The sequence below is a fragment of the Neoarius graeffei genome, chromosome 7 (assembly GCF_027579695.1).
Source record: "Neoarius graeffei isolate fNeoGra1 chromosome 7, fNeoGra1.pri, whole genome shotgun sequence".
In the NCBI taxonomy this organism is placed as follows: Eukaryota; Metazoa; Chordata; class Actinopteri; order Siluriformes; family Ariidae; genus Neoarius; species Neoarius graeffei.
Window position 1 is genome coordinate 72588373 of NC_083575.1, and position 12189 is coordinate 72600561.

Consider the following 12189-nt stretch of genomic DNA (forward strand, 5'->3'; position numbering starts at 1 on the left):
ATAGCTGCTTTATATAAATAAGAGAGAGCATAAATTTGTGACTTTCTCCTGTCAAACATTTCACAATGTATTTTTTTATTTTGTGCATATACAAACTTTATTGGATAAAGTCAAAGTGTGAGTCATGTCAGTATGTCAAAATGCTTAAGTTTGGTGGGATGTTTATTATTATTATTAATTTTTGTTTCCTCCCTGTTCTACAGCTTAGCTTTGACAAACATCTCAAAGCACTAAACCTTTTTTCACACAAACTCCCTTGGATGGAAACCTTTTTCTGTCTCTGAATTTTGTCAGATTAAAATGAGGACCATGTTTTATGGTTGGTTGTTTCCAATATGTCATGGTTTTGTTTTTTCCAGAGAGCAGCCTGTTAAATAAAGCTCCACCAACTCCCACCATGTACAAATACCGACCTACATACAGCAGCCCAGGGAAGAACCACACCGCTCTGACACATGCCTATGCTAACCAGGTAACCTGTGTACTAGTGTGTATGACCAGTGTGTTTTTGTTTGTGTGATTATTAATGTCAGTCCGTACTGTCATGTACTGTGTGTGTTGTCTGCCTGTGTTACTACACTTATAAGCAGTGATTGAGGTCACAGATTTACTTATTAATCATCTCACTAGGTGCTTCAGTAATTATCATTTGCACACTTTTTTTTTTATAATTTAATCCTCTTGTCTTTTTCTGTTTTTAATCCATTCTCATGCATTCTTTTTTTTTTTTTATCTTTTGATTTGGTGACCCAGTGGCTTTCAGTTGAACAATATCAGTAAGTTGTCACTGTACATATTCTTTTCTGTTTGTGCATTTGTTTGTGTGTCTGTGTGTCTCTCTCTCTCTCTCGTGTTAGTTAGGCTTAGCCTTTTTCCGAGTGTAATCTCACAGACACTCAGCATTATGTATTTAAGAGCTTGCTAACGTTAAGTTCTTGAGACGAGCCTAACTGAAATTGCTGTATACATCGTGTTTAAGACATTTCATTTTGTTGTGTGGACAAATCATAAATTTATTTGCTAAACAAAGCAAGTAAAATCTCCAGTGTATGTCATGTTTTGGTTATGATAAAATTATCAAAATAAGTGGCTTTTAACATGATAATGTATGATAAACTAGTTTTAGTTAAGTGTATTAATAAGAAAACCAAAGACGTATATGATTCATAATGTTGTGTATTGTTTTTAACTCCCACAACAAAAAGTCAGCAACTCCTTGCCCAACATGATGATGTCTTTGCATAGCACGCAAAGGTTACTGATTCTGTCTAGTCCACACGTTTGACTGTGTAATTAACAGGAGAGTTGTATGATGGCTTTGAGCTGCATTTTGGTTTGCTCAGTTTCATCACCCCCCCCCCCCCCCCCCCCCAAATCTGCCTGAAAATGTGGTTTATCATCCATGCACAAAAAGAGCAAGGGGAGGTCTATAATTTTTATTTACATTTTTAAAATGCGTACTAGTCTAAAGGGTAAGTGTAAAAAAAAAATGAAATAAAAACTAATGGCCTGGACATGAAATCGGTTTGTCCCAGGCATCCAGGCTTGTGTGATGTCCACCTGATTTTTATTTTATTAATTCAAACATAAATTTGTTGTTTGTATGTACTCTTGCATCATTTATGTATTTATATATTTACAACCCTGATTCCAAAAAAGTTGGGACAAAGTACAAATTGTAAATAAAAACGGAATGCAATGATGTGGAAGTTTCAAAATTCCATATTTTATTCAGAATAGAATATAGATGACATATCAAATGTTTAAACTGAGAAAATGTATCATTTAAAGAGAAAAATTAGGTGATTTTTAAATTTCATGGCAACACATTGGGACAAGGCCATGTTTACCACTGTGAGACATCCCCTTTTCTCTTTACAACAGTCTGTAAATGTCTGGGGACTGAGGAGACAAGTTGCTTAAGTTTAGGGATAGGAATGTTAACCCATTCTTGTCTAATGTAGGATTCTAGTTGCTCAACTGTCTTAGGTCTTTTTTGTCGTATCTTCCATTTTATGATGTGCCAAGTGCTTTCTATGGGTGAAAGATCTGGACTGCAGGCTGGCCAGTTCAGTACCCGGACCCTTCTTCTATGCAGCCATGATGCTGTAATTGATGCAGTATGTGGTTTGGCATTGTCATGTTGGAAAATGCAAGGTCTTCCCTGAAAGAGACGTCGTCTGTATGGGAGCATGTGTTGCTCTAGAACCTGGATATACCTTTCAGCATTGATGGTGTCTTTCCAGATGTGTAAGCTGCCCATGCCACACGCACTAATGCAACCCCATACCATCAGAGATGCAGGCTTCTGAACTGGGTGCTGATAACAACTTGGGTCATCCTTCTCCTCTTTAGTCCGAATGACACGGCGTCCCTGATTTCCATAAAGAACTTCAAATTTTGATTCGTCTGACCACAGAACAGTTTTCCACTTTGTCACAGTCCATTTTAAATGAGCCTTGGCCCAGAGAAGACGTCTGCGCTTCTGGATCATGTTTAGGTACTACGACGACTTTGAACTATAGAGTTTTAGCTGGCAACGGCGGATGGCACAGTGAATTGTGTTCACAGATAATGTTCTCTGGAAATATTCCTGAGCCCATTTTGTGATTTCCAATACAAAAGCATGCCTGTATGTGATGCAGTGCTGTCTAAGGGCCGAAGATCACGGGCACCCAGTATGGCTTTCCGGCCTTGACCCTTGCGCACAGATTCTTCCAGATTCTCTGAATCTTTTGATGATATTATGCACTGTAGATGATGATATTCAAACTCTTTGCAATTTTACACTGTCGAACTCCTTTCTGATATTGCTCCACTATTTGTCGGTGCAGAATTAGGGGGATTGGTGATCCTCTTCCCATCTTTACTTCTGAGAGCCGCTGCCACTCCAAGATGCTCTTTTTATACCCAGTCATGTTAATGACCTATTGCCAATTGACCTAATGAGTTGCAATTTGGTCCTCCAGCTGTTCCTTTTTTTGTACCTTTAACTTTTCCAGCCTCTTATTGCCCCGTCCCAACTTTTTTGAGATGTGTTGCTGTCATGAAATTTCAAATGAGCCAATATTTGGCATGAAATTTCAAAATGTCTCACTTTCGACATTTGATATGTTGTCTATGTTCTATTGTGAATACAATATCAGTTTTTGAGATTTGTAAATTATTGCATTCCGTTTTTATTTACAATTTGTACTTTGTCCCAACTTTTTTGGAATCGGGGTTGTAGATATGTTTATTCCTTTAGGGATGAGTATGTCAATTTATAAACCATGATTTAGAGTTTCAGTGAGATGCAATATAATGTAGGGAGATGTGATGCATTCAGCTGTCAGGAGTGGACAGCCATCCCTCCTTCGCCAGACTGACAAGTGGAGTCCATTCCTCCTTCACTGGGGCCGATAAGCACAGAGGCCATGCCTCGTTTACTATGACACAGGTGCAGGGGCCACACCACCTGCATTTGAGAACAACAGGTGCATAGGGCACACCACCTTAATGGAGACTGATGGGTGTATTGGCCACACCACCTTAATGGAGACTGACTGGTGCATAGGCCACACCTCCTTAATGGAGACTGACTGGTGCATAGGCCACACCTCCTTAATGGAGACTGACTGGTGCATAGGCCACACCTCCTTAATGGAGACTGACTGGTGCATAGGCCACACCTCCTTAATGGAGACTGACAGGTAAGGGAGACTGACGGGCGCATAGGCCACACCTTCTTAAGGGAGATTGATGGGCGCATAGGCCACACCTTCTTGATGGAGACTAACAGGTAAATAGGCCACACCACCTTAAGGGAGACTGACGGGTGCATAGGCCACACCTCCTTAATGGAGACTGACAGGTAAATAGGCCACACCTTCTTAAGGGAGACTGATGGGTGCATAGGCCACACCTTCTTAAGGGAGACTGACAGGCGCATAGGCCACACCTTCTTGATGGAGACTGACGGGCGCATAGGCCACACCACCTTGATGGAGACTGACGGGCGCATAGGCCACACCACCTTGATGGAGACTGACGGGCGCATTGGCCACACCACCTTGATGGAGACTGACGGGCGCATTGGCCACACCACCTTGATGGAGACTGACGGGCGCATTGGCCACACCACCTTGATGGAGACTGACGGGCGCATTGGCCACACCACCTTGATGGAGACTGACGGGCGCATTGGCCACACCACCTTGATGGAGACTGACGGGCGCATTGGCCACACCACCTTGATGGAGACTGACGGGCGCATTGGCCACACCACCTTGATGGAGACTGACGGGCGCATTGGCCACACCACCTTGATGGAGACTGACGGGCGCATTGGCCACACCACCTTGATGGAGACTGACGGGCGCATTGGCCACACCACCTTGATGGAGACTGACGGTTGAATAGAGAGAGAAAATGAAAAGAGCAACAGAGAAACATACTAGAAAAGGAAATTATCGTTCTCCTGCTGTGTGACGTGTTGCACTGTCCTGATGGAGATCCTTGCACTGACTCTGATTTGCCTTACACATGGTTATGAATCTGATGATCTCTGAACTAAATTAAATTGGGGAATATTCACACCCCTAATCCTTCAGCTGCCACGCCACTGTGGTGAATGACTTGTCATGTTCATTCATGTTAATGTAATCCATCTGGTGAGACGTGATCAGTCATACGATTTGTTTAAGCTGTTGTACACACCCTACCTCTCACATCTCAAATGATATTAAACACTATCCAGGATGATCATTTGCTGCCTTAACCTTTAGTAGGATTAACAAATGATTGACCTTAGACTTCATTATTCTTTTCTTAAGCAACGCACCTTTTATACACCCACAAGCCCCATCAGTTATAGCACAGCCGTGAGAGAACAGTGTGTGTGGTGGGGGTGCGACACAGCACTACATTTATCACGTCATTGGGCTTCTTATCTGCCTGCATATTGGCTCCAAAATAGGACACAGAAAGTGAGGGGCAAAACCGGAAATTAAATTTGCCCAGTGATCTCATTCTGTCCAAACAAAATAAAGCCTTTTAGTAAGAATATGCGGCAGTTTATGATGGCAATAATAGAAGCACTTCTGGTAGAACCTTGGTTTTTGTTTAAGATTAAAGAAATGTTTAGTGTAATGAGTTTTTCTACACAAAAGTTAGTAAGATTCTGTTTATATCACTAACTTGGGTAGGGATTTCACTGCAAGACAAATCACAGGTTTATATTCATGCCCTCATTCTAATATCATACTGGTTCTGTAGTAACAAGTGTCTCTCAGCTTCTTTCTGAGTTGCTCTTTGTGCAGTAATTTCTGCTTCATGCACTGCCTTTCTCATGTCATTCCTAACCTGTCTGGACAGATGTTAAGTTTATTCTAGTGTTTGCACTAAACATGCTGTGGCTTTCACTCTGTAATTGGACTGTAATCTTCATTAATTCTGAATGCGCAACTCGACTTTATAAACAGTCCCTCGCCTTTGTTGTGGCGATGATGAGTTACTGCGCAAAAACAGCAGAGCTGCATGGTCCGTTCACCAGCGTGGCTTGATGGATACAGTACACCAGCATTATTAGTTATGTTTGGGCAATAATGAGTTTATTCCACAGCAGTTCTCTGACAAAACAAGTACTGATTTTTGGCGAGGCAATGCAATTTTTCTCAATTTGGGATATTTAAAATAGTAAATAAATAAATCTACACCTCAGTAAAGCAAACAATTTTGTGGGTCTTGAAAACAGAGCAAAATGTCACTGTTTGTACATTTCTACTGATTCATCAAAGATGCACTACTTACTCCTAATAAATAGTTAGCGCTTTTATTGAGAGGAGGAATAAATCCTGCTGTTTTGGATTAACTCCTATTAGTAAATCCGTTTTGATTTATCGGGATAGATTAGAATCTTAATATAACTGATTGATTTTCTTTTCTGTCCTGCAGTTCTTATGCCTCAGCTACTTTGTCAGTGCTGATCTTTCCATCTTTGACTTTGTCTTATTCCTTCCATACTGGTTTTAATAGCTTTTCTCTGCCCCTCCCCTGTCTTCCTCATGCTGTCACTCTCTCTCTTGCTTTCGCTCTCTCTCTAGATGAGTCGTGGGGACAGTCTGAAGGAGTCCTCCTCCTCTCTCCTCCAGTCCAGTCAGCAGCCGGGTTTCCGCTCTGAGCCCAGTCTGGATGGCCGTGATGGAGGAGGAGGAGAGCGTGGGGGTGCTGAGCGACCCTCCGGAGGCCAAGGGGCACTGCCAGCCCCTGGAATCTCCGCATATTCCTTTGGGGGGCGCTCTTACCCCTCCTTCTCCGACCCCACTGTGCTCTCCGGAGGCGCTTCTCGTTCCTCCAGCGTGCGCTCCACGTCCCACAATGCACCACCCTCTGAAGCCTCCAGCTACAAGAGCTCAGCCAATCAAACACCTCCACCCCGCAATGGCAGCTTGTCCTACGACAGCCTTCTTACGCCCTCTGAAAGCCAGAATTTTGAATCCACATCCCCCAACACACCGCTTGGCTACACCTCGCCATTTCTGTCTGCACAGATTGCCCAGCAGCGAGAGGAGGAGCTTCATCAGCCCTCCTCCTCCAGCTCCGCCCTGCTTGCTTCACCGCACCGTGGCACTGCCTACCTGCGTGGCTCCGCCTCTCCTCCACCGCTACCTGACCGAGAACGTGAAAGGCTGCTTCATGATGCGCAGCCTCGCCAGCACCATCACCACCATCACCATCACCACCAACATCGGCCACCGCGCTTTTCCCGCCCTCCTCTCTTGTCTGATTCAGGCCTGCCAAGGCCCACTAACCCGTACCGCACACGCTCCACAGATGCTCCACTCCCCCCCTCCACCCACCCACCACGTGCAGGTCACCCGCCTTTAGGCAAATCTCTGTCTTACTCGAGTGCCGCAGCTGCTGAAATGCAGTACCGCCTTGTGCGTAAAGCCTCCGCCTCCACTACGGCTGGGGCAGGGGGCATCCAGGCGCCCAAGTGAGTAACAACTTCTGCCTTCAACGCTCCACGCTGCCTCCTGCTGCCTCCTTCCTCCTACTCCTCCTCCTCCTCCCAGACTTCTGTGAGTGGACCTCTCACTTTCTCTCGACCTTTTCTGTACCTCTTCCCACCTTTTATTTTCCTCTCAAGCTTATGCTGTGTTGTTGGGTTCTTTCTAGTTTGCTTGCTCAGCAAACAGTCATACCTGCATGTAGTGGTGTTATTACACTGTTGGTGTTTGTGTGTTTAGTGCTTCTGTGGTGTTCTCTCAGGTAAGGAGATGGTAACAAAATCTTGATTTTGATTTTAATCCTCTGGGGTCTGAGGGTATTTTCTGGCACTCTAATGATTTTGGTATGCTCTGACTTTGTCAGTTTTAACAAACCTAAGCTGTATTTTCAAAGTTATATGACCTTTTTTTGTTTTCAGCACAAGTTCAGCTACAATAATATCTATGTAGTATGTATGTCATGATTGCACTTTTAAAAAATAACAGATAAATGAAGATGTTGTAAAAAGCAGTTTTAGAACTGTGTTGGCACACAACACGTGACCTTATCCATTGTGTCAAACCATTTTGGTCATTTGAGGTGATTCTGTTTAGTCTTAGGAATGTATCAAGCACAAAAACTTAAACCTGCTCCATTGATTTGGACAGTTAACTGACCATCAAAAAAAATTGTCTTATTGTTTTGGGATAAAGGGTTGGCAGTGAGAGGGGTATTCAATGGAGAGTAAAAATTTCCATTCCATTCAATGAGAAGAGTGAAAACCCCTCCCACTGCCAACTCTTAATTCCATCAGGTCAAGTTACAATGGGTAAGGTCATGTTTTTCACACATTCCAACACCATTCTAAAACTGCTTTGTACAACAGCTTAATTTATCTGGTATTTGATTTTATTTTGGTATTTGACTCTCTTCATTATGTCTTGAAATTAACTCTTGTACTATTTTACTCAGTTCAGAGCTACAACCAACTCTGACACAATTACTCTGTAATTTTGCTCCAACTCCAAATTTTACTCTAAACTTAAAGTAGAGCAAAATTAACTATTTTTGAGGAAAATACTTTGAACTCTGGAAAAAATTGCTCAGTCATTTTTCCTGTGCATGCACTACAGCACACACATCAACTGATCTGCTCATAATAAATAGAAAAAAATATTTGCACTTACTTGAGTTGATCTTTGGCTGGATAGAGTCAAGTATGGGGAGGATGGGGGGAGGAGGCACCGCTCATCAGTGTTGCAGTTCTCAAGACTGACTGAATTGCTGTTCTGAAATTGAATCGATGAATTGAATCATGAAATGAATCGCTGTCCTGACTCATCTGAAACACATAAAATGCCATTCGCATGCCATCTCGCAACAAGTTTTACTTCCAAATAGCCTGAACTATGTTTGACAGATTTTATCCTGTTTATGGTGGGCGTTCTCACTGCAAAAGAGAAACCAATCGAAACCGAAAGAGTGAAAGTGATTATCCTTCCGTTACCATGTGAATAGTCTTTTATGAACGCGTGAGTACACGCTCAGCGCTCCGACTCCGGTGTGACTAAGGTGACAAGTTTTATGTTTCTTCTAATTTAGGCAATTTAAAAACCTATATTATTATTTGGCAGTGGGCACATAAAGTATAAAGTTTCTGTCAATATGTTTATCATGCTTGTATGATGATAAACTCACGAAGATATTTATCTAAATACATGACCTACTCGTTCTAAAACCTGCTGAGCTTTGCTGGCAAAGCTCTTGATCCCAGAGGGTTAACTTTTGACTTGTTTAACTGTTGGGTGTCTTTTTTTTTTTTTTTTAATGTCCTGTCAACATTGAAAGTTTGGCTTGGAAAAGGACATTTTGTCCATTAGCATTAATCCATCAATATTTCTCTCTCTTTCTCTGCCACTCAGGGACGAGATTCAGATGAAATCTTATAGTCGGACAAATGGGCAGCCTAAATCACCTCTTCCACAGTCTCCTCCTTTGAACCCCTCTTCCCACTCTCATCCAGTCAGTGTGTCCACACGACCAGGACATGCCTGTTCTAGTGTTGGCTCTTCACAGAGCCCCGTCAACAAGCCTGGAGGTGGGGTGAAGAAGGTGACGGGTGTCGGAGGAACCACTTATGAAATATCAGTTTGAGTGATGGGCAGCAGTTTGACCAGTCCTGTGTCAACAGCTGAGCCATGGACCTGCCTCCTCTGCTCGTTCAGTCAGAGTAGAGATTCACTACACTGTTGGAAATGTGTTGCACACAACAGACGTTTATGACGAAAGATGGAGTGAATAAAGGACTTCAGACCTGCGCTTTACTTTTATACATGGGGAAAGATTGCGAAAGCTGACCTGTTAATGTCTGGTCAGATAAGACATTGTGGAGGAGGAGGGGGAGGAGAGGTTGCGTGTACAATTCCTGGACTTCCTGACCTGCCATTAACGAGGAGGTGCGACACTCGAGTTTGGCAGATGACCGGACTGCCTTGAAAAATCAAATTCTGAAAAAGATTGCTTTGTCAGCTGTGTAAATCGTAAATTGTGTGTCATGTATAAAGGAAAAAAAAAAAACGGTTAAACTTTTCCCAGGGGTTTTCTCCAAATGGTTGGACTTAAATCAGCAACTTTACAGGATATTCTTGCTGTTTTGGACCACTGTGATTGGCTCATGACCATTCTGCTTGGGTACATGAACCAATCAGAAGTGGAGAAGTAAAAGTGGTTAATAAAATGGTCTACATTGTTGTTTGATCCTTTTCAAGAGTGTTTTCAGGCAGTGGCCTTGGACATCGAGAGATGTTTTTATTTAATTTTTTCAATCTTATTTTATATGAATTTATAAATAGCTATTGATATGATCAAGCATTTCAGGTGTGGTTGAGCAGCGCAGGTGATTCACATGTCAAATATGAAGATCAGAGCATCTCCAAGTCATGAATACACTCGAATATACCCTGTAAAAATTTTTTTTTTTTTTTAAATAACCAAGACTGAGATTTGTATCCAGGTTGGGTTTTTAAGCAGTCGAATAGGTGGGGAGGGAGACTTGTTTAATTTTGAATTATGGTTGTGATGACCACTCGGTGTTTTGAGTCCGTGTCTTTAGGACAAGACAAACCTCAGAGTCAGCCAGGTGAAGCCTATGTAACACTCGCCTCATAAGATGTAGCATCTGAATACACAACACACAGGTGAGCACATTTTTCTGGGATATATTTTCAGTTACTTTGTAAAGTCTGTCTGTGGGATGATGTCTGCTTTGGTTTATCAGTTCCTATTGAAGAGACTCTGTCTAGTGCCCTTGTCTAGCTGACTAAGTAGAGAAGTTTGGTGACCAGAGAAGTGGGAAACCAGTGCACTTGGATTGGATAATGGTTGAGCCAGTCAGTGAGTGACTGCTGTAGTTATGAATTATAAAATGCCTTTTTTAATTTAATTTTTACTTTTAAAAATATATTGTGGATATTTTGCAAGCTTTGTGTTTCAGTGATTCCTCAAAATGTTGCAGGCTTTGGATTGAAATGTTTGTCCAGTCAGGTGGGAAAGAGTTTTGACAGCTGGTCAACTCCATATGAGAATAAAACAAACAAACAAAAAAAAGCAGGAAATATTTGGCATCTGGATCAGTATGTTAATTAAGAAGGAAAAGGTGTACTGTATAGTATACTGTGTGAGAGTGAGTGTGTGTCTGTGTGGGTGAATGTGGTTGAGCATTGTTAATAAACACTTTATAAACTATTTGAGTATTAGAATGGATCGATGATTTATTTAAGACCTCAGTTTTATCGTCTCTCCAGTGGTAAGATGCACAACACGCTGATTTACTGTTCAGATCAGACAAGCTCTGGACAAGAAAGTTTGAACCCATTGGTGTAGATTTGTTTGGCCCAGTCTTTCAAAAATGTATTAAAATTGGGGGGGGCGTCGTGGCTCAGGTGGATAAGGTGCCATACCATAAATCCGGGGACCCGGGTTTTATTCCGGCCCGAGGTCATTTCCCGATCCCTCCCCGTCTCTCTCTCCCTCTCATTTCCTGTCTCTACACTGTCCTATCCAATAATAAAGGTGAAAAAAGCCCAAAAAAAATCTTTAAAAAATGTATTAAAATTACGATTGCACTATCTCTACCAAATAAATTCAGTTTGATGATCGCTTTGACATTAAACTATGATATTTTTTTTTTGTGCGCGCGCGCTGGGATGGTTTGGGGAAACTCAGCCCTGATCTCCCCAAGAAAAGAAATTGTTGAGTTGAAATTAAACATGCTACAAAACCATATCAAGCGTTAATGCCACTTCACACACTGATTTCCTCCTGTGCAGTACTTGAACCTTTTCACCTTTTAGCAAACTTCTGAATCATGCAAATCCTTATAACCTCCAACCAGTACTAAAAACAGGTTCTTCAAATACACGTTCAGCTCCAGAATTATTGACATCCATGAAAAATGTCTGTGGTTAATTAGCTTAAACAAGATGTGCTTTTGGATGACAGTTCTAGTATAACTACATACTTTCAAGGAATTTTTTTTTTCTTTTCCTGTTTGCGTTCACTCCACCCAGTCGGAATGCTGAAGTGACACAAGCTGGCAGACAGTTGCTAAAGAGACGTCACTACTTTGTTTTTATACGAATGTACGTCGTGTTCACCAATGTTCTTGTGTTATGAAAGCATCAAACTAGCAACATTCAGATTTAAACTTATCCACTTTGGTGTAGTGGTTTTCTGTTGCTTGTTTCTGTAGAAACGGATCATTCTGCTGCACCATAGAATGGATGAGACCAGGAAGTGTTGTGTGCTGACTTTTTTTTTTTCTTCTCCTTCACATTTGTGGTGGAAATGAGTAATTTATTTAAAATATGTTTACCTAACATGTCTGTGTAGATTATTTTATATGCTAAAGGTTTTCTTATGTGATAAAAATAGATAAGGCCATTTAGTTTACTCACTCACTTGGACACATCAAAATTGTGTTTGTACTTCCTTCGTCACGTATAGGCTCAAAGTCTGGACTTCAGTCCATTTCTGAGTTGAGTGTGTTTATTAAAAAAAAAAAGCTACAATTCATTTATTAAAAAAAGTAACATAGGTTTTGTTTTTTTAATCCCCCACTGGCCAAAAGGCCTGAAGGGGGATTGTCATGGTGCTATCCATCCATCCGTTCCAGGAAGGGTACTCAACTTCTGAAATCAACTCCTCTTACAATTTTTGGAG

At 41.8% G+C, this 12189-nt stretch overlaps 1 protein-coding gene across 2 annotated transcripts in view; it reads left to right on the forward strand.

The window, feature by feature from the left end:
- Nucleotides 1-10713, forward strand: part of zdhhc5a (zinc finger DHHC-type palmitoyltransferase 5a) — a 79784-nt gene extending 69071 nt beyond the window's left edge. For both annotated transcript variants that reach the window (XM_060926368.1, XM_060926367.1), the window contains 3 exons: nt 360-472; nt 6084-6976; nt 8892-10713. In XM_060926368.1, the coding sequence (XP_060782351.1) occupies nt 360-472; nt 6084-6976; nt 8892-9123 (1238 nt within the window). In that variant the 3' untranslated portion in view covers nt 9124-10713. The remainder of the gene's footprint in view (nt 1-359; nt 473-6083; nt 6977-8891) is intronic.
- The last annotated feature ends 1476 nt before the right edge of the window (nt 10714-12189 follow it).